A 23838-nucleotide genomic window follows, 5' to 3' on the forward strand; every position below is an offset into this window, starting at 1 on the left:
TCCTTTCAGTGTGGGGTTAGTCACCCCTCTGGTGTGACTGCACAGGTTTGTCTGGCTCTTGGAGACGAGCACACAAGAGTCACTGGCTTTTGTATGAAACTAAAGGTACCCATTGTGGGCAGCTTTGGCTTCTGAGCTAGAGACCTTTTGGAAGGTCACTGAAATCAGTGTGAGTCTGATTCAGTCACATTTTGGACCACACTAGTAAGTTGTTTTTCCTAGATAAGGTGCTTTACTAGGGGGAAAAGGCATAAACTTCTCTGGCCACCTCTGGAAGAGCAGCTCTGACTGCAGGCCAGGCTGCCTTAGCTCAACAAATGAATTAACTCTCTCCTTAAAACTCTTTCGTGTTTTCAGGTTCTCCAGTAAATGCATATTTTGCACAGTTTCTGCAGTATTTGTATTAAAAGAGAACAGAGGAGCAGCTTTCTGTATTTTGTTTTAGGCAATAGTTTTTCTTTCTCTCCTAATTTTTTATATGTGAGAAAAGTATCTATTTCCACAGACATTTTAATAAGCCCCAGGAGATATTTCTGGGGTTAAAATAATGGGAAATATAGTCTTCTCATGGTATTTTGGTTCCAGGATGGTGGAGCCACTAAAAGAAAACAGTGGATATGCATTATTTAGGACTCAAATGGCTCCCTTGAAAATGAATAAGCCTGTGAAAAACAAATGTATGTATTTGAGTACCAAGGGAGCAATTTTGGGCTTGTTTATTTTGGTTTTTTTTTTTTTGTTTGTTTTAATACCACCATGTTTGACTTCATTCAGTTTCCTCCAAAATGCAAACATACAGTCCTAAAGTATGTTGGTGATATCTCCACGAATATAAAATTCACCAGAAAAACCATGCCGTCAGATTGCAGTATTCACTCCTTGCTCTTTTGCTGCTTCCATTCTTACACATTTGCACTAAGGTAAGTAAGGAAGAGCCAAGAGCCTCCCAGCTAGTGAGATTAGCTGGCATCTATTCCAGGTGCCTTTGACATGAGTGACACTTTTTGAACATAGTATTGAGAAAGGAAGCAGGATCATGAGCTGTGAAACAATCCAAGGAGGTTTGGGCAGTGGGCTCTGAGCAGTGCTGTGAACTTTACTTGAAGTAAATATGGAACAATCTTCTCAGGAGAAGAAATGTGTAGTCAGATGGCAGCTGAGGGGAATGTTCGGAGCCATTGAAGTGGAGAAATGAAGCCTGAGTGTGCAAGAAAATACTGATGGAAGTCAAAGGAAAGGTGGTGTTGGAAAGACACGGGTGTGTATGACAAGTGCAGGTGAAGTATTGCGTGTTCTCAGATCTGTAATGTGCATACTGCAAGAATTGAACCATAGGTTCATACAGGTTGGGAGGATGTTCAAATATCATCTAGTCCAGTGTGTTGTATCTGGAAATTCTGCTAGTCTTTGTACAGCCCCATCCATTTCCCACTTGTATTAATCAGAAAAAAATCAGAAAAACCAAGCACTCTCTGTTAATGGGAAGCCTGCCAGGAGCTGAAGGCACTCAGAGGACAAGGCCTCTGCTGATTGTCCTCCTTTTGCTGTTTCTGGTTTTCTAAGTGTTTTCCTCATATCACTGTGTGGTGCACACTGGAAATGATCAATCAAGGCTCATGCACAGGATCTTTTCATGCTGGCAAGTGAAAAATCAATTTGTGTTTGAAGGAGTAAACAGTAGCACGAGCTTCATTTCCCCAGACTCAAAATGGATTCCTTGATAAAGGAGATGACAAGGAAAGCTGAGCTCTTGATGTATAAGCACATAGGTGGTCATGTGCAAGAAATCAGTGGACTCCTACATTCATTTTCCATGCTACACTTACCTTTTCAATAAAACAAAGATAGGAAGAAGAGATTACTTGTTGAATGCCAATTGTGCATCAATAAAACCAGGGGGATTGTTCATGAACAGTTTATACAGATGAAAATGTAGTCGGTCAGTTCTGGGAAAGACATTATTCATGGTGTATTTCTGCTTTATGGTACTACATTTGAATTTTCAGAACTATTTTCACAAGTCTGTTGGAAGATTCTGTTGCTAGCATTTCTGAGAAATGTCTGCTGTTGGATGTAAATTACAGGGAAAAGAGTCTTTGTATGATATTTCTGAGCCACGAAAACAAAATCTGATCTCATGCAGGTTATAAATTGTCCAGGAGGTAAGAGTAGTCAAGGAACTGTAGAATGAATAAATGGAAGGTTAGACCAACGTGACTCATCAGATATTGTAGCCATTCACCCAATGTCATTTGATCTGTATAACATTAAAGGCTACTATTTCCTCACTCCTAGATTTCTGCCCTCCTTCCCTCCCTTTAAAGTTCAGTACTGAGCCACCCAAGCCATACATTAAACCCTTTGGTTCCACATCATTTAAGCGCTCTCCTCTCTCCTGTGAGACCAAAAAGTGAAGAAAGCTGTAGAATACTGGCTTGTATTAGGTGGAATATTTGATCATCTGACCTTTCCTTTTTTTTTTTTTTTTTTCTTTTTTTCCTTTTTTTTTTTTTTTTTAGCAAGCAATATTTGAAAGTAAACATGAAGCATTTTGATGCAAAAGAGGTCTGCCATATTAAAAGGAAATTGGAAGATGAGTTCAGTGTAGCATGTAGCTGTTGTGAAATCTTGCTTTGATTGAAGTTTTATTACCTCAGGACGTCTGTCTGCAGCTTATGTGCTGTTCTTCAGCCGGGGGTTTGTGAATGCACTGCTGGCTGAGAGAAGAGCTCCTGATGTGAATTGCAACCACTCAGTCTTGCAGAAGCCAAGTTCCTGAAATCTGTCCTTTCAGCTGAGTTAGACCATGCTGCTCATAAGGGAAGAAAAGCACTGAGAGCATGCACAAGTGTAAACTGTGCCCTCCTTTTTAGACTCTGATTACTGATGCAAGCTGAAGAGGAGAGAGAGGGGATGGAGAATCACATAATGGGTCCTAAAATGCTTGATTTTTATTAGATTAGGAAAGTAGTAGTATGGGATGAATGTCCAATCTTGACTAAACTACAAGAGGATCGTGGCAGTTTATTAATGGCAATTCTAATACCAATTTGTTATAGCACTAGCGCTTGGGAAAGTGATGAATATTGTATCTGCTCTGTTTCATTCTGTCCCAGTGAATCTGTGCTTGGATGCCATGGTGTGCCATGTGGGCCCACTCACACTTGTTAGCTGAATGCGAGTGTTTATGGACAATTAAACTTGCAATTTTTAATTCACACTTTGAAAGGTTGAGAGGTTGTTTTTTCTTTTTTTTCTTTTCTTTTCAAGACACTCTAAATTTCTAATAGATCTGTGCCTTTCAAGTCTCTTAAAATGTGCAACTGCAGCACGAATTTAGAAAAATGGTCTCATTTCTTTAGAAATCCATTAATAGTAATGTACTGAAAGACTCTTACATTGATCTTCTCTCTGATAGCCATGTTGTAATAATTATTCTTTTAATGTTTGCATCAATCTAAATGTTTTCCTCTTTGTGCTCTCTTCTACTTGGATCTCCCTATATGACAATCACAGCACTTTGACATCTTGCATTACTTTAATACCAATGATTCAAAACAAAGCAATGCCAAAGGGAACAAAAGTTCTGTCAAGCCATTAAAATCTTCTTTGCCATTAACACAATTAAATTGATGCATGAGCATTTAAAGTTATTAGCAAGTGCTGCCAGCAGAAGCTGGTTACAATTGCATAATATATAGTGGGCTTTATTAAAGTAAAATGGTATGTTTACTGTTATTATCATCATTAGTTCTGAAGTAACATAAACTTAAACAGGGATGTGAATTGGGAGAGGACTGTGAGACAACCAAGAACAAGCTCTGTCCTGTATTAATAGTGAGGGACACAGTCATCACTTTCCTAAACAAAGAAATACACATGGTACCTTGGCTAACCATTACAGCTGGCATGTGTAATGGTAGAGAAGGGTGTTAAAGAAAGAGAGCTTCTGTACCTCTGCTGCTCTCACTCTTCCCAGTCTGACTCACTCAGCTGGATTTTGGGCTGCTCCTGTTTCTGCGGTGAGAAATTTTGTGGTTGATGTGTTCACTGTGAGCTTTTTGGAGGACTGTTTGTTTTGTTTTCTCATATTCCAACATATTAGTTTTTCAATGAAAAAAAAATGAGGCGTGTATTAGAGACACGTGTTCTATCCCACTGCACAGCGCAGTAATACCCCTGCTTGCTAACCTTTGATTAACCATATTCCTCACTGAATGGGGAGCTGGTATGAGGAATGGAAAACACAGAGGAGCATAGAACTTTATTGAGAGAGAAAAAAGTGATTTAAGTAGGGAGATGAAGGAAGTCCCATCAAGTCCAAGTCCTGTCGTGTAAGGGTGGACTGCATGTCTGTTGCAGTTTATGCTGACCACACATGGGCAGTTCTCAGCCAGACTTGTTAGGTAATTTGAGCTGAGTAGAAACTGGGGACACAAGGTAAGGTTCCTTTTTTTTGGTTGTTTGACAGTTTTAAGGTGATATTGTGGAAAGTTATAATCTATAATAGATAAAAATCACTAACATCCCTGTGGTGTAGTCATATTCTCTTGGGTAATCCTTTACCAAGATACTGATGAACTATTGGGAATTCAGAGAACAGTGATGAAATAAGCCAAAGGGGAGGAAAATCTGGTTTATCAGGAAAGAAGGTAAAAGTTGAACATAGAGCATTTGAAAAAAAGTGCATATCTGTGTATGGTGTAAATGTGAAGGGAAGTAATGGATTACTTCTAGTAATGGGAAGGGCTTTACAGAAAAGCTGAGTTGACACTGAAAGCAAAATTTTAACCATTATAAGGAAAGTACCAAGTAATTTACAACACTCCATACTTCATTAAGGGAAGGAGTGGGAGACCCATTTCCCTACAGTTTTTGGGTCAGACTAGCCATAGTACCAGAAGATAGGGGGCTACATTAGCAGAGCATGAGCTTGGTGATCCTAAAAGTTCGCTATGGTCTTTGACTTCTGTAGCTGTGTGGATTTATCCATGAGGCTTAGTGCTGGCTGAAGTGTGGGCAGAAGGCCATGGTCAGTGCTTTGGTCAAGCTCTGTAGCAGATTAGGATAACAGGGATTAAGTTTAGTCATGACTGTCTTTCACCAAACCAGTTACTAAGGGCAATGAGGTAGAAGAATCAGACAGAAAAGTCTCCCTGAATATTTATGGCACAAAGGACTTACCTGTGCTTTGGTACCTTCCTGAATATTGTCTCTTCCTCTCCTGCTTTACCCCACGATAAGAGCCCACCATAGCTCTCTGCAAGTGCCACAGAGTGGCTGTACTTACAGGTCGCATCTGCCTGTTGTTTCTGTAATTGTTCATGATATTTAAAGATTTTGTACCTGTTCATATCCTTAGAATGAAGGATTGTGGCAAATGCTGTAAGTACCATTTAACAAGTATTTTCAATTGGAATGTATTAGCAGCATCTCTGTGCGTGTGCATGGGTGTGGCTGGGTGCAGAGACAAATTGAATCTTTCTGAGGGGAGAAGGAGCAGCTGTCAGGCCGCTGGAGGTGGATGCCTGTGTGCTGTGCAGGCTGCAGAGGACACTGAACCTGCAACAGGCTGATGGAGTGAGGGACAACAAAATCAGCAACCACCCTTATAGTCCAACCAGTATTTTACTACAGTATATGTTTAAGTTTTAAGAGCTGTCTGGGCTGTTAGCCTATTAAGCTGTAGGATAAGATAGTTGATGATAACAGCTTTCTCCTGTTATCACCTCTGTCCTTCTCTGCAGCATGTGGCAAGTTAAACCAAACCTCGCCCTCTCTCTGAAGGCTGCCGATAGGAGTAACAGTGGGATCTTCTTCAATTACAGAAGTTTCAGGCAATTTCACTGCCAGTTCTCAACTGTGAGGAAATCAGAGTACTTTATTGCTTCAAAAGTGTCGTTAGTAACACAAAGCAGCGTGGAAGAAAAAAACAACTTTTGACAAAATGGGTCCTGCTGATGATTTATGTTGATCTGAACTGGAAAATTTGGTAGGCAGCAAGCATGGATACAGCAATCTTCAAACAGAGGCAGTTGCTTGTTAGCTGTTCACCTGTGTGGTTGAACTTTGCATCCAGCACCTGACTAAACATTTCTTTTTTTTCTTTAAACCTAGGTTGCCCTTCCCAATGACTCCAGCTGTGTGGAAGAAATACTGCGGGTAAGTAATACCCTTTGCTTTTTTATCTCCTGTATAATTGTAGTGCTGTTATTTTCATCTTCCAAGGAGAGGGTTTACAGGGCTGTCTTTAACACTATAGTTAAATAATAACATATCAGTGGGTCTCTATTAAGAGACACATACAGGGGGTAGGCCCAGGGTACTCCTTAGTGAGATCAGTTCACCTAAGACTGCATCTGCCAGCTTGTTTCAGTCAGGATTTACACATGTTCCTGTTCTTTTCATGCTCAGTCCCTGAGTCTATCCAGGACACATTTCTCTCCTACCCTGAGGTGCAGTTGCCTTAATTCTTCTACTCACAAACTGACCTACAGTCTTCCTCCTTCCTCTAGACTACAATTGCTCATCATTCATGGTTTTGTTAAAGACTTACAGACGTTTTCTCTGTGATCTTTGGTCAGTGGTTGAATACAGAAAATTGCAACTCCAAACTAAGAATGGCTTAATTACAACAAGATCATGTAATAAGAAAAAGGGAGTGTGCACAAGTTGTATGCCTTACTCTAAGTGTAAGATGGGCTCTTTCTCAGACACGCCAACTTTGGGGTGCCCTGTTGGCAGTGAGATTTGCCTGGGGGCAGTTTTTCAACCCACCAGTCCCTCTCTCAGATTTAGCTTTTCCTCCTCATGGGTTGAGTTTCCCATCTGTCATAGCTACCTGCCTGGGATTGCCAGCCAACCAGCTGATTTTTGGTGTAAAAGGGATAAAATTTCAGTGGGAATTCATGCCAGCCATGTCTTTGTTACTGGAGGTAGTGCTGCAGACTTACCCAGACCTGAAATCATGTGTAGCAATCATGCCAGCTTGTTTGCAAAGACTTACTCTTGCTTATAAAATGAAAGAAGCTTCTCACTATTCATTACAATTCAGAGTTAAATAGCTTGGAAAACTTGCTCCTGGTTTCTGTACACACATTATCTTGGGCTGCTCTAGATGTCCTAATGGGGTGGCAGTGTTGCTGCAGGAGTGTTGAGGCAGTGGGCAGGTGTGCTCATGCAGACCTGCTGTAAGGGAGAAGAACCTGCATGAGCACCCAGGAGCAATGAATGCAAGGAAATAAATAATATTTACTTTCAACCTTCAAAGTGAGCAGAGGTTTATTACCTATGGAACACCAAGGGAGCAAAGGCAAAGGAAATTTTGAAAGGCTCTGCAAAATACTTGGTATATTTAAAATGTCTCTTCCTTTTATATATTTCAATTAGGTTCATTACTATAGTTGAAATTAATGACTAGTTGGCTGGGGAAAGCAGTTGTTTTCAGTAAAAAGCATCAAAAGAAAATGTGATGGGGTGAATTTCAGGGATCAGTCATCCAGGTGACACTTTTAGTGTGGGAACAACATGTATAAATCACAGGAAGCAGAAATGTCTTTTTTCTAATCAAGACGTTGACCCTATTTCCTACACCATGAATTTAATTTGAGTCAACAAGCAAGCACAATATGCTGGGCTTCCTTCTGAAACCTGTTGAGATTGGAGCAGGTTTTCTGTTGCCTTTAGAGAATGGGGATGATCTGCAGAGCCCCTGCTCCTGCCACCAGTGAGCCATCAAACTTGGGGGCACTCTTGGGGTGGACAGAGCAGGGATTTAGCAGCATTCCATGTCTCTGGGGATCTCTCTCACAAGGACATGTGATGGGCCTGTGAAGAAGGGATACAAACCATCAGATCTTTCTGGACTATGGCTGCAGGTGCCCAGAAGCATCCCTCGTGCCCATCCTGGAGTAAACCTGTCAGGCATAGCAGCTGGCATGGCCAGAAGGCACCTGGGGCACATGACACCAGTGTTGGGGTGCAGAGACAGCCTTGGCACATGGACCTCAGCCATGGTTCCCCCAGGGTGCTCCCCTCCATGTGCAGGAGGGAGGTTTGGTGCTGCTTCCCAGGGGCTCTGTGCCCTGGGCTGCTCTGGGCACCCCAGGTTGCCTTCAGCCTTTTGTAACCTGCCTGCACTGGGCTGCACGGCCCTGCCTGTGTGAGCACAGCAACCCAGAGCTGCTTTGGGACCGCTCAGCAAAGAGCCAGCAGACCCCAGCCGCAGCTGGATGCCCTCGGGGCAGCGGCTCAGGATTCCAACCACACGTGGTGCTGAAGCACACCTGGCACTGGAAGTACCTGGGTTTTGTCAGTGTTTTACTTTGTTCTTCACAAATTTATGCTGCGGAACAAGCTAGCAGGAAATGTGTTTTGGCTGCATGCAGGATATCATATTCTACTTGACAGGCAGTGGAGAGAAAATAAGAAAGAGAATGTGATGCCCAGCAGTGGTCAAAATCCAGTCTTTGGGCTCCCCATGGAAACCGTGTCAGAAGATTCAGGCTGGCTGCTCCAGATGAAAGAATGACCCTTGGTTTCAGCAGAAATTTGCACTTTGAGAACCTGGATTAAGTTTCCAGCCCTGACAGGTACTTCTTGGCCTTTCAGGGCCATTTACATAGGCTCTGATGAACTTTTGAGAGTGTGGGTCTCAGCTCCCTCATGGCAGCTTTTCTCAGTAAAAACACCATGTTATTCACATTTCTGTCCTGTCAGGGATGTTACAGAGGTAAACACAAAAGATTCCAAGACAGTTGAGCCCCAAAAGTGGACAACTGGGCTGTAATTTTGCATTTTGCCCAACCAAACCATTGGCAACCCCTAGCAGTTTCTGCTCTGGGCTGTGTCTGCTGCCAGGCTGTGCTCCCCAAAGAGCTGGGGAAGGGTGCTCTGCCTGGCACTTGCCCTTGGAGCAAAGCATACCTTGAAGTTTGCAATTTTTTTCTGTTTTGATTTGTTTTGGTTTTTAAGTTGGAGGATTAATTCAGTTCCATCCCTCAGAAAGACACAGTAACTCTCAAGGGCTTCTTTGCTAGACTTTACAAGGAAGAGATACTCCTGCAAAGATCTGTGACCTCTGATTTTACATAGCTCTTTTTTCAAGCTGAACTTGATTAATGACCTCTGTAATTGTAGAGGTTTGTAATTCCTAATCTGTCTTCTTTTTTTTTTTTTTTTTTTTTTTTTCTTTTCCCCATCTTGGAGAAAAAAGGTTTAATTGAATTTATATTCTAAAATTTTCAACCAAGTGAGGGGAAAGGTCTTGACTTCATTCAGACCCCTGAGTCTTCAGAGACAAAATTTCACAGTCCTTTAGATTTCCTGAAACACTTAGCTTCTTATGTCATCTTGTGTAAATGCTTTAAGGACTGTTCCCAATACTACAGCCAAAGGTTAATGGCAGAGCAGTCTCCTGCTGATTTTACTTTTCTAACCAGGATGGCTGAGAAGGTTGTGAAAAATAATAATAAATAATAATAATAGTAATCATCATCATAATCTCTTATGCAACTAAGGCCAAACAGTAATGATAGCACAGATTGCATTTAATACAGACTGCTACTGAAACTGAAAGATAAAGACAAATACCTGGTGGTCTACACTTTTTTCTGTTCCAAAATGTGTTGGGGTTATTTTTTCAGCCAATGCAGTGGTTTTGAAAGTGCAGATAATATGGAACACAGGCAATTAAAAGTATGTGTGTGTAATTCACATTTTATTAAAACGGATTTAAATTAAGTTGTCACTTGCTATGTGCATCCATTGAAAAATGAGTTCATTGAAATGTTGTGATACAAAGTGCAGATGGGGCAGGAGAACTGACATTTAAAACCAGTCTCCAAAGCTGTTACTTGTGCCACTTGTACCAGTGCTTGACATCAGAGTGCCTTGCTGTCAGTGCATGTGATGTGAGCCATGTGCTGGCCCAGGGAAGGGAGATGTGCAGGTGACACGGAGGGTGAACAAGCAGTGATCCTTTTCCTGTCTGTGGAGAGCACAGAAGGGACCTTCCTTAGCCTTGGTTTACCCCTGACTAAAGAGTTGATAAGTGCGCAACACTGCATGGGAGAGAAAGGAAATTTTTTTTTAACTACATGTTCTGGAGGACTTGGAGTGTAAATTGGAAATTCGGGCTGGGTGTTCAGGCAATCAATTGGACATAACCCAGCGCTGCACCCAGGCAGGCTCTGCTCTCTGGAAATCCGTCCCTGCTTAGAGGAACAAAAGAATTCTTGTACATGCATATTCACAGTAGGAAGACATCAAGTAACTAGATGGACTTCTGATGGTATGTGGACAGCTGTGATACTAATTAGAAGCTTTCCACTCTGGAAGCAAAACAGATCCCAAATATAGTTCAGATTGTAATAAGTGTAAAAATGACTGGAGTTAAATGAGCAAAGTGTCTAATTTGTATGGTCGTCTTCTGATGACTAGCTCCTGTCTAATGACATGGGAGAATATGTAAATTGATCAGCAGGTGAAAATGCCCTTGACTCTGGAAATTATGTATAGGATTACCTTCCTCATGCCAATTGAAAGCACTAACAGATTTAATATGTCTCACCCACAACTGAAGTGAGCTGTTCACATAGCAAAATGAGACTGTAACAGATATAGCCCATTATTTGCCCCTCAGTAATTGTTTTCTCTTCTAAAATACAAACAACATTGAAGAATGATGCTAAACCTAATTATAATAATTGTAATTTGAAAAATACAGGTAGGCTGTCCAGAGTGGTTACAAATGCACTTAGTAGCTGACGGGTAGTTTAAATATTTTCATGTGGAGTCTGGGGGCTTGCTGGGGAGGACATGATGTGAATTTAAAATGATTATCCAGACGTCACTGGACAAGTGAATAACGAGCTGACTGGCCTAGTAAATCATGTGAACCTGTCAAATGTGGGAACACGTTGGGGAGGAGATGATGTCAAGTAACAGTAACTTAGCAACCTGGCATTTAGCTGTCCAGAGTATGAGTAAGAGTAGCCACTTTTAAATAGCTGAGTAAATAAATGAATCCCTATACGTCTTAGGTGTGCTATAAAAATAGCCCAGCACCGTATGTTTTGTGTCAAGCTGCTTCTTTCTCCTGGATAAGGTGATTTATTATTTCTATTGAAATGAAAAAATGGATTGAAAAGTTAACCCAAGTGTAAATGTGGATCTGTGGCCTTTGTCCCTGCTCTGGCGTGCAGCCTTTGAAAGCATGCAAGGAACGGGTAATAGCCTGCTTTGAGAGTTGGTTTTTTCCTTCAGACTCTGCTTATGTACACAAAGATTTGGATTGATAAAAACAATTAATTTCTTTGCAATTTCTAAGCCATTGCATTTTCAAGCTTTTTATCAGCATTTTCTCAATGGAGGCAGAACCAGTTTCTGCTCTTACATCAATATAAATCAAGGGGTAATTCCACTGACCTCTGATCTCATTTGAGTTCATTGAATTCTTCTTCCTCCCACACTGGTATAAATTGGCAGCAGCTCCACTTACGTTGCTGCTGCTGTTATAAAATAAAAAAAGTTACCTCTGCATTACTTTAGGTATACATAAAAGCAGAGACCAGTTCTTTGCTCTGATGATTCTTCAGGTGTGGTCTCACTGCAGAAAATGGAAATGCTGAATATTTCCTTGAGAACAGCTCCTTCCTAGTTTGGTAGGTGATCAGCTCAAATCTACTCTCAGTATCACCACAAACATTATCAGCACAATTTTTGCATTCAGCAGCAATTCCAGGAAGGTTGAAGGAAGCCTTTTCCCAGCATTTTGTGCACTGTCCAGTATGCGCACAGGATGGGTGACATCAATAGTTGGAGTCATTTGAGGGCAGCCTGCTGTAAGCTTGGAGTGCAAAAGGCTCTTTGGGAGCTGGAAAAGGCAGCCTTAGGTTTTCCCAACCCAGAGCACACCCTTGGCCCCCATGTGCTGCACCTGACCGTGGCAGAAAAGGATTATCCAAATTTTTGGCCATTCACCTTTACAGTGCCTTTATTGTGGCACCCATGAGAAAAGCACTTCAGGAGCACTCTCCCAAAGCTGGATTAACTTGAGGGTGCATCATGTCTGAATCTCAGAGCTGCCTTCAGGCAGGCAGAGGGAAGCTGCTGGGTCGATGCCGGTGTTTGGTGAGGCTGTTGTTCTGTGGGTCCGCGTTGCACGGCTGGCGTGGCACAGGTTACATGTGAGGGGAGTGATGCACTTGTGGTGTAGATCTGTAGCATAAATCTGCTTTGTGCTGCCAGCTGAAGGCAAGGCAGACTGCGTGCTGCTGGGGAGGTGACAGGGAGGAAAGGTTGACTGTCTGATCTGACAAATGCGCGTGGGTGTGCAGAGTTTCCTGTATTCGAAAGCTGGTGTTCTGCACCTGCCTGTTACAGGGATAAATGCCTCTTCAAGATGTAATGCAGCAAAAGATTAGACCTTTGTCAGGACAGACAAGCAAGGTCTGATTCCAGCTTGCAGGCACATTTATCAAATAAAGGTTTTATTTTCATAGCAGTATTAAATAAATTATTTAGCAAAGAACTTTGAAATGTAAAATCTGATCATTATGTGGATCTATTGCAGCCTGTCTACACTGTAACAATAAAAAAAGATTACAAAAGGTATTCAAGAAGAGAGAGAGAGATTGCTGTGCACCTGTTTCAAACTCACTATTCAATTCTGTTTTCTTATCTCCTTTACCATAATATTTTAACACATATTTTTGTACTGCCAAATTGAAATATTGCTGATTTCAGTAGTGTAATATAATTCTGCCATCATTGCCAGATTTACCATTGCTACTAAAATTACAGTAAAGGGAGCTGACTTCACAAGAATTTGGACATGTATTGCTGCTCCTGAAGAGAAACAAAGTACTCCCATGATAAATGATAAGTGAATGACTGCCAGTGAAGGAGTGAAGTTTGTTTTCCAAGCTCTTCAGGATCGCTTTTCACCAAAACAACCATTTTTAGTTTCTGTCCCTCCTTGAAAGTTAGCTCAGAAACAATCCATGTATTGCAATGTTACATGCTCAACATCCTCGCTCTGATTAAGTACTCTGTTATGATAAAAATAATTACTTTTTATGAGACTATACAAAGTAATTGTTTTAAAGCCAGTTCAAACAAGAAAGTAATTGAAGCAAAGTTATTCTCTTAGAGGAAAAGATAGTAAGTTTTGCAACTCTTGGGGAAGATCAGATACACTCTCTACAGAACTTAAAAACATTGGCTATTTTATATACTACTTTTTCAAATACCACTAAGTTTTGCAGTTCCAGAAATAAGTGAAAGAGATGAAAAATGTGGGAAAACAATTTGGTGGAGTCTTGTAGTTGAGTGGAGAATGTCATAAAACTAAAATTTCTACTCCCAGTTTGGAGACCCCTGGGACGTGAATTCCCATCCTTTTTCATCCTTGTAACTAAAGAGTAACTCCCTTATCTTGGAGTGAAAGTGTGAAAGAAAACAGACCCAAGGAATCTGGCATGTCAGATCAACTCTGACCTTTTGTATGCTCCCATGAACAGAAAAAGGCCCCAAGTGCTGAACTGGGTGGAAAATTTTAAACACCACTGTAGTGTTATGGTGTTTGGCTCAACAGGTATCCTCTCCTAAGGACCTCATGGGCTCATGAGTTTATGTTGTATAAAAACATGATTAAGAACTGCAGAGCCTGTTGTGTGTCTGTCCTGGAGTGGTGCTGGAGTGCAGTGTGGCCAAGCAGAAAAGCCATCTGAAGCTCTCATACTCCACTTACACAGCTTACTGACAGAGCATTAAACAAAAGAATCCAGTCCTATTTTGAGATACTGGTAGTAGAATATTTCTCTGGTCTCAGATTAATCATTTTTGTTTTTTCATCTTGTCCCGTCAAAGTGAAACATGGTAAATATGGGCACTGAGTGTTTGAACTGCTAGCAATGTTACCTTTCATTTAAATAGATTAAGAATGTGTAGTCTACATTACAAATTGCTTTCGGCACAGGATGAAGACATTGAAAACATATTAAAATTGTGTTAGGCTTTCTGAAATGAATGCATGCTTTAGAAACAATTCTGGTTTGCAATGTCTGTAACGTCTTCTGTGGCTCTTTCTCTCACAAATGGGAAGAGCTCCATTTTTGCAGCCCTGAGGGCAAGTGTTGCATGATTTAAATCCTGGTAGAAAGCTTCCCTGTAAGGCAGCACTGCTGAGGAGACTCATGGGGTCCATGAAGGATAACTCAGTCTAATCATAATTAGTCAAGAGAAGCAGACTAGAAAAGGGCTAGGACACTTCCAGTGTCCAAGGGAAGACTGGGCTGGGAGATGTAACTAAACAAACCTTCAGAAACAGTTTCCAGCACTTACATTTTTGAAATTCCTCTCTGAAGTTTCTGGCTATGACAATAAAAAAATAATTGATGGTTAAAAGAAACATATGTAAGGAAAGCACTAGGGAAATTAAAGTGATGAATCAAAAAGACACCAGGTACTTGAGGCATGCTCAGTTTCCCCCTTTATGCTTTATCTACACCTGCATGTTGCAACTTCTGATGCTTTACTGCTTTGAGCACCTTGAGGAAAAGTAGAGAGTACAGGACAAAGTTGACACCTGGAGCAAACCTGAAGTTTCAACTTTGAATCCCAGTGTTGGGCTGGGAGATGGGAGGAAGTGTTCTGTTACAGCAGTTACCAGGAGTGCTTGTTGCCATTTTCATAATACACCGAGGTCTGAGTTTAACTGAAGTTTAACTTCTTCTTAAGGCAAGAATACAGACACCAGCTGATGTATGGACCAAAACTTATTTCTTCCTGAGAGACCCCTTGGACAAGCAGGTGGACTTTTCCTTGGGAAGAGTCATGTGGTGACACATAGTCAGACTTGCCAGCCCCAGTGAGGTTTGTGGAAGGAGCCTTATGTGGCCAGGCAGTCTTGTGATCATCATCTGTCTTAAGTCCCAAGTTGTTCCACATTCTGCAGTGAGAATAGCTCTAGAAGCTGCCTTTTGGGGAGGAGATTCATGTCTTTGCTGTGTGCTGTTGGTCTGTCATGCTCCATAGTCAGCAGAGCTCTTACTGAAGGCATCTTCCTTCTTACCTGTGGAGATTGTTCCAGCTGTCAGAGTCTTCAGAATACACCACTTCAAACCTGCCAGTGAAAGACTGGTATGGTTCATCTTCTCATGTCTTTGTACACCCTCTCAATAAATTCTTGAATACATAGACTTGGATAAAACATCCTACCTTTGATCTTCCTGAATAACCTTGAGATGCCCCTTTGCTCCACTATGTCTCCTTCTGTGAAATGGTGAGATAGAACCTCACCCACACTGCCATTGTTGAAAGTTAAATTAGTTGTTAGCACAATGCATTGAAGTCCTCAGCTGGAATTATTGGTGTGATAATTGGGCAAAAGCAAAGCTCTATCAGATATTTAAAATTATGCTACATACTGTGGCTTATCTGAATTTCTAACATTTCTTTAAAGAAAGCGTGTCATTGAATTTAATGTTCTGAGAAACCTTATGAACTTCCAATCTATTTTAGCTGTACATTTCAAATTATGCTTATAATTGTGTTTTTATTGAATATGTAAGTTCCTTTCAGTTTCTTATGACACTGCATGGGTTTTAATATACATTTGAGAAGAATGCACACTGTGGATAGGTGGCACTTTTGAGTGTTTTCGAATTGTCACAGTAAAATTGTCACATTTGTTTAATTAGCCAGTAGATCCTGCCACATTGATTTGTCAGCAGTGTAACAATTTCTTTGGATAACTGGAAAATCTGACCAGAATGGTTTTTGTATTTTTTTTCTTTCTTTTTCTTCCTAATGAATTTCTCACATTTCTTTTTTATTTAAAAGCAGTCATACAGGCACCCAGCCTTGCAGAAGTCAGCTGAAGAAAATGTCAGGTTCTAGCATTAGAATGAAGATTATTTGATTTCTTCAGGGCCTTGAGGTGTTTGTTGACCATTGTTCAGAGGCAGGAGAGAAAAGCTGTCTCCAAACAAGAATCTGAAGGTCTGACCCAAGTGCCTGGATTTGTTTTTTCAACGTTCTGCATACCCTGTGTATTCTACCTGCCGAAAGTGTTCCTGCATGGCTTCCAGAGCTCCTGGGGCCAGGGCTCTAGTGTGGCTGTCCTTAGAAACCTGTTATCAACACTCTACAGTTCTTGTTTAAATGTTTTCTCTGTTCCAAAATTTCTTTTCAATGTGTAAGCAAATATTGTTGGCGAGGTGGAAATACCTTCTGGTACTTCGCAGGGTGAAACAGGAGCAACATGAACCCACAAGGGCATAGCAGAATGGCATGGGTGGTTAACAGGGAAAAAAACAGGCTGAGTTGTATTCATTGTGTTTGGTGTGGGTTGATTGAGGGGTTTAAAGTGTGGACCAAATTTCACCTCTGTAGCCCAGCTAGAAAAACGGCAGGTACTGATTTTTTTTTTTTTTTTTTTTTTTTTTTTTGTGAGGGATGCTTTGAGATCTTCTGATGGCATTTATTGCACAAGGATTGAGTGTTAAAAGTCCCTTTGGGCTTTGTAGTCCATTAATTTCTTTGCCATGAGTATATCCTCCTAAAGAAATTGTTGTGTACACCAAGGTACAGTAACCTTTAAAAATGCTGTTCTGAGCCTTAGGATAAAAACACTTCATGTTTGGTTTGTAGATGCATTCCCAGTAGTGACTTTTTTTTTTTTTTTTTTTTTTTTAATCGAGCCAATTTATCCCTTCCCACTTATTCCAGTATTTTATCATTTCTAGCCTCTTGAGTCCCTAATCTTTTCAACAAGAGGTCTGAACTGCCAGTTATCTGAAAAAGTAATGCACCAATCAAATGAAAACTGGTGCTCAGAATTTTTTTGAAGAGCAGCCCCTTGTCATTCCTGAGTTCAAACAAAAACAAAGAACATAGTTTCAACAGTGAGGCATTCACTGGAGGCTTCTTTCCATGAAAATAGTTATCACTGCTTTTTTTCCTTGGCAATTGAGTCATTGTTTCTTCTAAAAGAGGTTGTCATGATCTCCTCATTACCATTTTTCTTAATATGATAAGTGTAAACTACAAGAAAGCGATCATGTTTGAAAGGATACAGGAATCCTAAGGAATGTTGCACTAACTGCTTGTGTTCTTTGAAAAGGCTGAGACTGGGAATTTGACTAAATGTATCATTCTGTCTACTTTGCAGCAGCATTGTTGTTTTCTAGCATCTTTCACTTACAACACAAGTTACCCTTCAAAAAGAATGCCATGTTATTGCATCCAGCCTTTCTGTGTCTCCAGCAAAGTGAGATCAACATCTCCTTTTGGTAGTTGCATGAACATAATAATACATTGCACTTCGTACTTTAAAAAACAAACAAAAAAAAACCCAAAAAACCCCCGCCATCCTTTGACATGTTTACTGCAGTTCATCTTTGCTTGGTGACTGGTAGTTGTCAGTGTTTGACAGCAGCTGGAGCTGTGACTTGCTCACACTGCTTGGAGCTAACCAGGCAGCCATGAGTCTGCTGGGTGGTCTTTTCTTGGGCTTGCTCCAAGTTTGTTCCAAATTGCTCATACAATCCCTGATAAACTATTACTAATGAACAGTTGGCTATTCCTTTTGGGCCATCTAGAAGCAAAAAAGACAATACATGTCATCGTCTAGTAATGTAGAGATACGATGTTTAAATGCTGGAGCGCTGAATTTACAGCATTACAGTGCTGTGGCTTTTGTGTCCTATTCATTGATTTTCCTGTGGGAAAAGAAGTAGTGTAGTGCTTTGAGACAGGAAGGTTACGGACTTTGCCCTTTTTCAGCCCTGTTTTTAGGAGTTAGTTTGTTTCAATGTAGTTTGCTGTCAGAAGTTTTTAAAAATGCAGACAACAGGAGGCTCTATCAATCTGGTGCACAGTCAGAACACACTGATTTCAGACACTGGGGCTGCTCTGTGTGGGACCAGGCATCCTCAGCTGTCGTATGTCTTAGTGGCAGTCCCAAGTATTTAACGTCTCCAGCCTCCAACTAGCTTTGTAAGGAAGAACATGCTGGGAAATGAGGAATCAAATGTATACAACAGTGGGAATCTGTCTACCAGAAATACTCTGAAGCCTCCATACCTTAAAGGAGATCAAAAAAGACCTCAGCATGTTTTGGCTTCAGTTTTCTTTACTGTTTAAGCTAGCTTATTTGGATAAAGCTGACATGCCAAAAAAGTATATGTTGTATCAAAACATCTTCTATAACATACATCCATTTTTTCTACACCTGTTAGCTTAGCAGGAGTGGATCAAAGGGGAGTGTTGGCATGATTTACAGGACACACAGATGCAGGAACAGACCTGCTTCAAGGCACAAGTGAGGAAAAGGAAATTCAGACTGAAATGTTTGTTCTTTTCTAAAGGCTAAAATTACTATAATAAATGCCAGGTTGCATGAGAGGGTTTCAGGTGGCTGGTTAGGTCTTTCTGTAAGAGAGTAGAATTAAAGGTTCAGCATGAGAGGCAGCAAGGACTCTACCTCTGTGTTGCAGATGAGGACCTGTGGTGTATTGTTTGGCAAACATGCTAAGCTTTTTAACTTTACAAAAGAGACCAAGGTGACAAAATTAGAGGAACCAATCATCGGGCTTTGTATATCCAGGGCTTGATGAATACTGATCAAGCTGTGCCTGTGTTATCCATACATTTTGGACAAATCCATTGGATTTTTCAGCCCATAATCTCTATTCCAGATTTTCAGACAATATTCAGAAGTTTTACCACTGCCCTAGGCATTGCATAAGACAAAAAATGAGATGGCTTGTGCCCCGCAGAGCATTCACAGTCTCTGAAGTAGGCACTGGGAAGATAACCATGGTTCACAGGGGAAAGTGAATTCTTCATGCATGAAGGGAGAAGCAAGTTCTCAACTGAGACACGTGGCAGGGAGAGCATCACATAGATGAGGAAAAGGAATGGTGAAAAAAGACAGCTTTGTAAGGGCAGATTTCAGCCTTTCTAGGTGTTCACTGTGTCGCTGCTTCAGCCTCAGTCTGCTGGTTTAACAGCATTACAGTGGAGGTGATGAGACCGTGTAAGAACAACATCAAAAACAAATGCTACCCTGGCACACCCATGCAGGAAAACCCTGCTGCAATACTGCTTGTGTGGTAAGCAGAATAAGAGATCTGGCAGAGTCTTGGTTTGGAAGGCAAAGAAACAGCTTTTGTAAGGATTTCAGTGTGTATTGTGCAGCAGTGTGTGGTAGCTTCATTTCTTTGTATTTGCTGAGTAACAGCTCAGAGTCCAATTTTAATGAAAGCAAATCATGGCTTAAACAAAAGAATTGGGCTTTAAATTTAAATAAGTTGCCTAACTTGGTTTCTTAATTTCCCCTATATGCTCTTTCAGGTAATTAATGCTCCTGTTTTAAGGCCAAAGCTGGTATTTTCTGGCACAAGTTAATGCTTTCAAATTCCTCATGACTTTTGGACTCAGTTGCATCATATTGTCAGGATGTAAGTTATAAGCTAGTTACATGGGTCTAAAAATTATTGCACAATATACGACTTACACAGTTTCTGTGCTAAGCTTACAGAACAAGAGGTTTTGTGGTTCAGCAATCTAATTTTGCCTGATATTGAATTTGGAGATTTTATTTTTTCACTATGCTGCCATGAGTTGCTTCAGAAGTTTAATGCATTTTATAATAAATTCCATTGATAAGGTCTTGTCCTGTAACTATATAACACCCTGTTGTACTTGTATGAAAAAAACCATGAATTGATGACATCTGGCAATGTAAAGGAGATGATGTAATGTATTGTATAAATGCACACTGTGGAGTGCCTCAGGGTAGGAGTAGTCTTGTTTTGTAACTGTAAATTATAGTTCTGCTCTCCTCTTGGTGTGAACCCTAAGTTTCAGAGAAGAAAACAGGCAATTCAAGACATGCTTTCTTGCTTGTGAAGCTGAGGATGGATGGAACAAATTACCAGATTCCCTTAAACAAGTGCCAGCAGTGAATAGTTTCAAAACACAGTTGCTTATTTGCTTGGAGAATGGGTTTTTTGCCAATGTTTTTTAAATTGCAGAGATGAAATTATATGTTGGTATTAGTAACTTTTGAAAGAATTAGCTTTTTATGACTTATTGTGCCTTTGTTTATACTATACTGTTGTAGTGCCAGGATGTTATGTTGTATTTAACAGTTCAATGCATACTTCCTACCTCATGGGGCCCTTGTGACAATAAGATGTGCCATCCCTGGGGATGGTTACCAACAAGTATTATTTTGAATAAATAAAATCAGTGGGATATAGCAGTGCATCTCAGTGGGGTTGAGAAGCTGCCAAGAGCAGGAGGTGTTGCTCTGGCCATACTGTCCACAGCAGGGCTCTGGTTCTGTGTGCTGGGCAGCAAAGGCATTGGTTTAGTCACCAGGAGTGACAGCTGGAGGATGCCTCACTTCCTGGAGCTAGGTTTGTACACCTGACTGCAGGTACCTGAATATTTATGAGCACATCACTGACTTCTGAGACTCTAAAACTGGTGTTAGCTGGTGTGAACCCAGAACCCAATATCCAGTTCTGGATGCTACATTAAGCAGAAAAGGTCTCAGCACAGCTGAGAATTTGTAAGTGTGGAGGATCAGGATTTTGCCCTCATGATTGCCGTGGTGTTTCTGAAGTGTTCTGTGAAAGACACACACCAAACACTGTCTGTGGCATCCCAGAGGAGCAGGACCTCGAGTTCCTGACCCATCAGTAGGTCTGTGCAGAGGAACAGTTATATAGAAACAGAAATACCTCCTGTGGACCAGCGTCTCCCATGTGACTGGCAAAACTTTAGTCATCCTCTCCTTGCACACAACCATTATGGTCTGTCCTTAACAAACCACACATTCCTGCAGCTGACAAGATTCCTCCTGCCTGTCCTGGCTGGGAAGCAGTTACCACTCCTGTCAGTGTCATTATTCCTGGTCAGTGCATGCCTGTCTTTGCACCATTTGGAAGCTCATGGCTCATCCCAAAGACAGCACTGGCTCCTGCTTGTGTCCTGGACTTTGGTTGGAAGCTCAGACAATGGTGGAAGACAAAGACAAGGTGGTCAGAGAGGCTGTCATACATGCTGGGTGTATGACTTCATGTGTTCCAGCATCCCCATTTCCCACTGAACTCTTAATTCTCTCATCACATAAAACCTGTCAAGAAAGCTGTCCTGTGTGCCTCTTATGAGGTCCTGCTTCATTTTTTACATTGTGTGATTTTTTTTGCGAGTTGTATTCTGTGAACTCCCGATGTCCTGCATGCACTTCACTGGCGCTGGGAGTCTAAGCCTGGCAGGAGTGGGGACACAGATCTCTGGTTCTGTGCAGCTCATCATAATGGTGCTTCTATAGTGGGTCCATAGGGGATTGTGCTGCATGCTCCTAAAAATGCGAAGAACACATGAGGAGGTGCTGAAGGGCACAAAACGTGCTTGGTATTGAGCTGAAGGATTGATTGTCCTAGGCAATAAAATACATTCAGGCCAGTTTTTGACCATATAATCTTCCTGAGGTGGACCCTGAAGAAAATTATCCTGATCCACCTTGGAGAAAAGCATTCAGCCTGTTTGACAGAGGAGCCTGGGGGGTGAACTCCTGTATGCACAGCGTGCACCATCTGGGGCCAGGCATCCTTGGACAGGGCACACACACTTTTACATAGGCTGTGGTTTCCTTAGGACTGTAGCAGACTTGTGAAATTGAATCCAGTGTGGGTTCATGTGGTGTGGCTTCATTACTCTCCCCCTGAAACAGCCTCTTGAGCTGAGATACCTTCTGACGGTAATGGAGCATTGTTTTTCTTCACACACACAAGATTGGTTAGAGCAGTAAGTGCATCAATCATGATTTACTTTTTTTTTTATTGTCTTGTAAATGCTCTAAGCAAAGAATATGAGTGTTATTAGTTATAAAAGCTACAGTATAAGGAAAATATATTGAAAAGTTTGAGGTATACAGGAGTCATAGAATACTGAGAAACTCAACAGAAAAAGAAAATACCCATATTTCTTTGTGGATTTCCAATGCTAACAAAGTAGGAAAGGAAAATATATGCTGTAAAATTTATAGTCAACCACAATTGGCTTCTAAAACAATTTCTATATTCATTTTCACAGAATATAATTTTTGTCTGTCCCCTTCTTGTTAAAATGGAAATAAATATTAATTTACAATTGGATAATATGGAATGCATCCTATTCCCCAGCTGGCAAAGGGAACTTATTAGTCATCATTGATAAAACCCAAAGGTGAACACTGTGGTTTAGGCTGTGGTCAGAAAAATGGTTGCTTTTTGTAGAACCAACTCTAGTTTCTCAATAATAAACTCAGGCATGTATGCACTGTATTTCCAATTGCCTTTCAAGCAGTTTTTGGGACAGTAACAAGATAAATTGTAGTATGACAAAGATATTATTGTAGATGCCACCACATTGTTCCTCAAAATATATGTGCTGGGCACTAGCCACTTGTAATAAATTTGCTAAAACAATTGCATGAGTAAAAGGTTTTCAGCTTTAACATTCACAGGAAAAATAGCTTTCTTTGGAGGCCATCACCAAAGTATTTTAATTTTTTTTTTCCTCTTGCAGGGAAAAAGGTGTGGTATCCCTTTGATGACAAGTTTTTTTTTTAAATGCTGAAACATTATAATCAATTTATATTGGTGAATTTATCTATCACATCCTTGTCAATACCAAAAATGTATCAAAATCCCTTCCTAAGGAAGCTTTTGACCCAGTATAAAGCAAGCCAGATTACTGGTCAGGGTATTTCCAGCTGCTTTTTCAACTTATCCATTCCTTCATAAGGAATATGAGTAAAAACAACCCATAGGTTTATTGTCTTTGTGTTCGTTTAGGCTTTAGTGTCATTTACTTGTCATTTCCATGTATAAATATATATCTATATATTCATTCTTTCCTTAGCCTTTCCCCCAAAGTTGAAACAGGCTGGGATGGTTTTTAATTCAGTGTGCATCTCACACAGAAAGTGTGGCTGCCCCTCGTGCATTATTGGCTTCCTACCAGAGAGAGTTTGATCAGTTTTGTATAAATGCAGAGACCAAAAGGATGCTGTGAAACAAGACAGGCTTTTTACTAAGGTTGCATTGATAAATAGTTAATAAAACATTAATAAATCATTAATAGAGTCTTTAATAAATGGTAAATCACTTGGCTGTCTTTATTCCTATCTTTATTCAATCAAGGCAGTAGGTTGCTTAGCACCAGCTGTAACATCAAGTTTGTAATAACCTTAGAACATCTCTTCTTCACGTATTATTTTTTTTCTGAATGCAACTTTAACATGCTGGGTGTCCAAGAATTGGAAGAAGTTCAAAGCAACAGATTTAGGTCAGATTTAAAAGTACTGAGAGGGTCATTTCACAGACAGAATATCACAGATAAGTCTGTTTAGCAGCAGTGGCCTCAGACTCAATTTATTGCTAGAGATGTGTGTGGGGCTGCTTCTCCTGCTCCACTGCCTGCCCTCTAATGGTGTGGGCAAGTGTTGGACCTGAGACTGCCTTTGTGGCCACAGAAGAAAAAAAATGGGATTGTTGCTTTGTTTTTCTGCCTTTTTGTGGAGGTATCCACAAGAGAAGCAGTAAGGGTAGGGTTTGGCCAAACCAGTTGTGATCTATCAAAACTACAGAACAAGAAAAAGAGCTCGGAAAGGTCTCAGAAATCTCATCATCTCCTGCAGATGCCTGTCCCAGTGTAGGAATCAATTCTGCCTAAGCCATGCCTGACTGATGTGTGCTTATCTGTTCTTGGGCATGTTCTTCCACAGATGGAGTTTGTGGAGCCCTCTGAACAATCTGTTTCAGTGCTGCAGGA

At 40.8% G+C, this 23838-nt stretch overlaps 1 protein-coding gene across 5 annotated transcripts in view; it reads left to right on the forward strand.

Annotated features, from left to right (window-relative positions):
• AFF2 (AF4/FMR2 family member 2) overlaps positions 1–23838 on the forward strand; it is a 332371-nt gene that overhangs the window by 171324 nt on the left and 137209 nt on the right. For all 5 annotated transcript variants that reach the window (XM_041396527.1, XM_041396530.1, XM_041396528.1 and 2 more), the window contains exon 4: positions 6118–6162. In XM_041396527.1, the coding sequence (XP_041252461.1) occupies positions 6118–6162 (45 nt within the window). The remainder of the gene's footprint in view (positions 1–6117; positions 6163–23838) is intronic.

The sequence above is a fragment of the Onychostruthus taczanowskii genome, unplaced genomic scaffold (assembly GCF_017590055.1).
Source record: "Onychostruthus taczanowskii isolate IOZ18803 unplaced genomic scaffold, ASM1759005v1 scaffold13, whole genome shotgun sequence".
NCBI lineage: Eukaryota > Metazoa > Chordata > Aves > Passeriformes > Passeridae > Onychostruthus > Onychostruthus taczanowskii.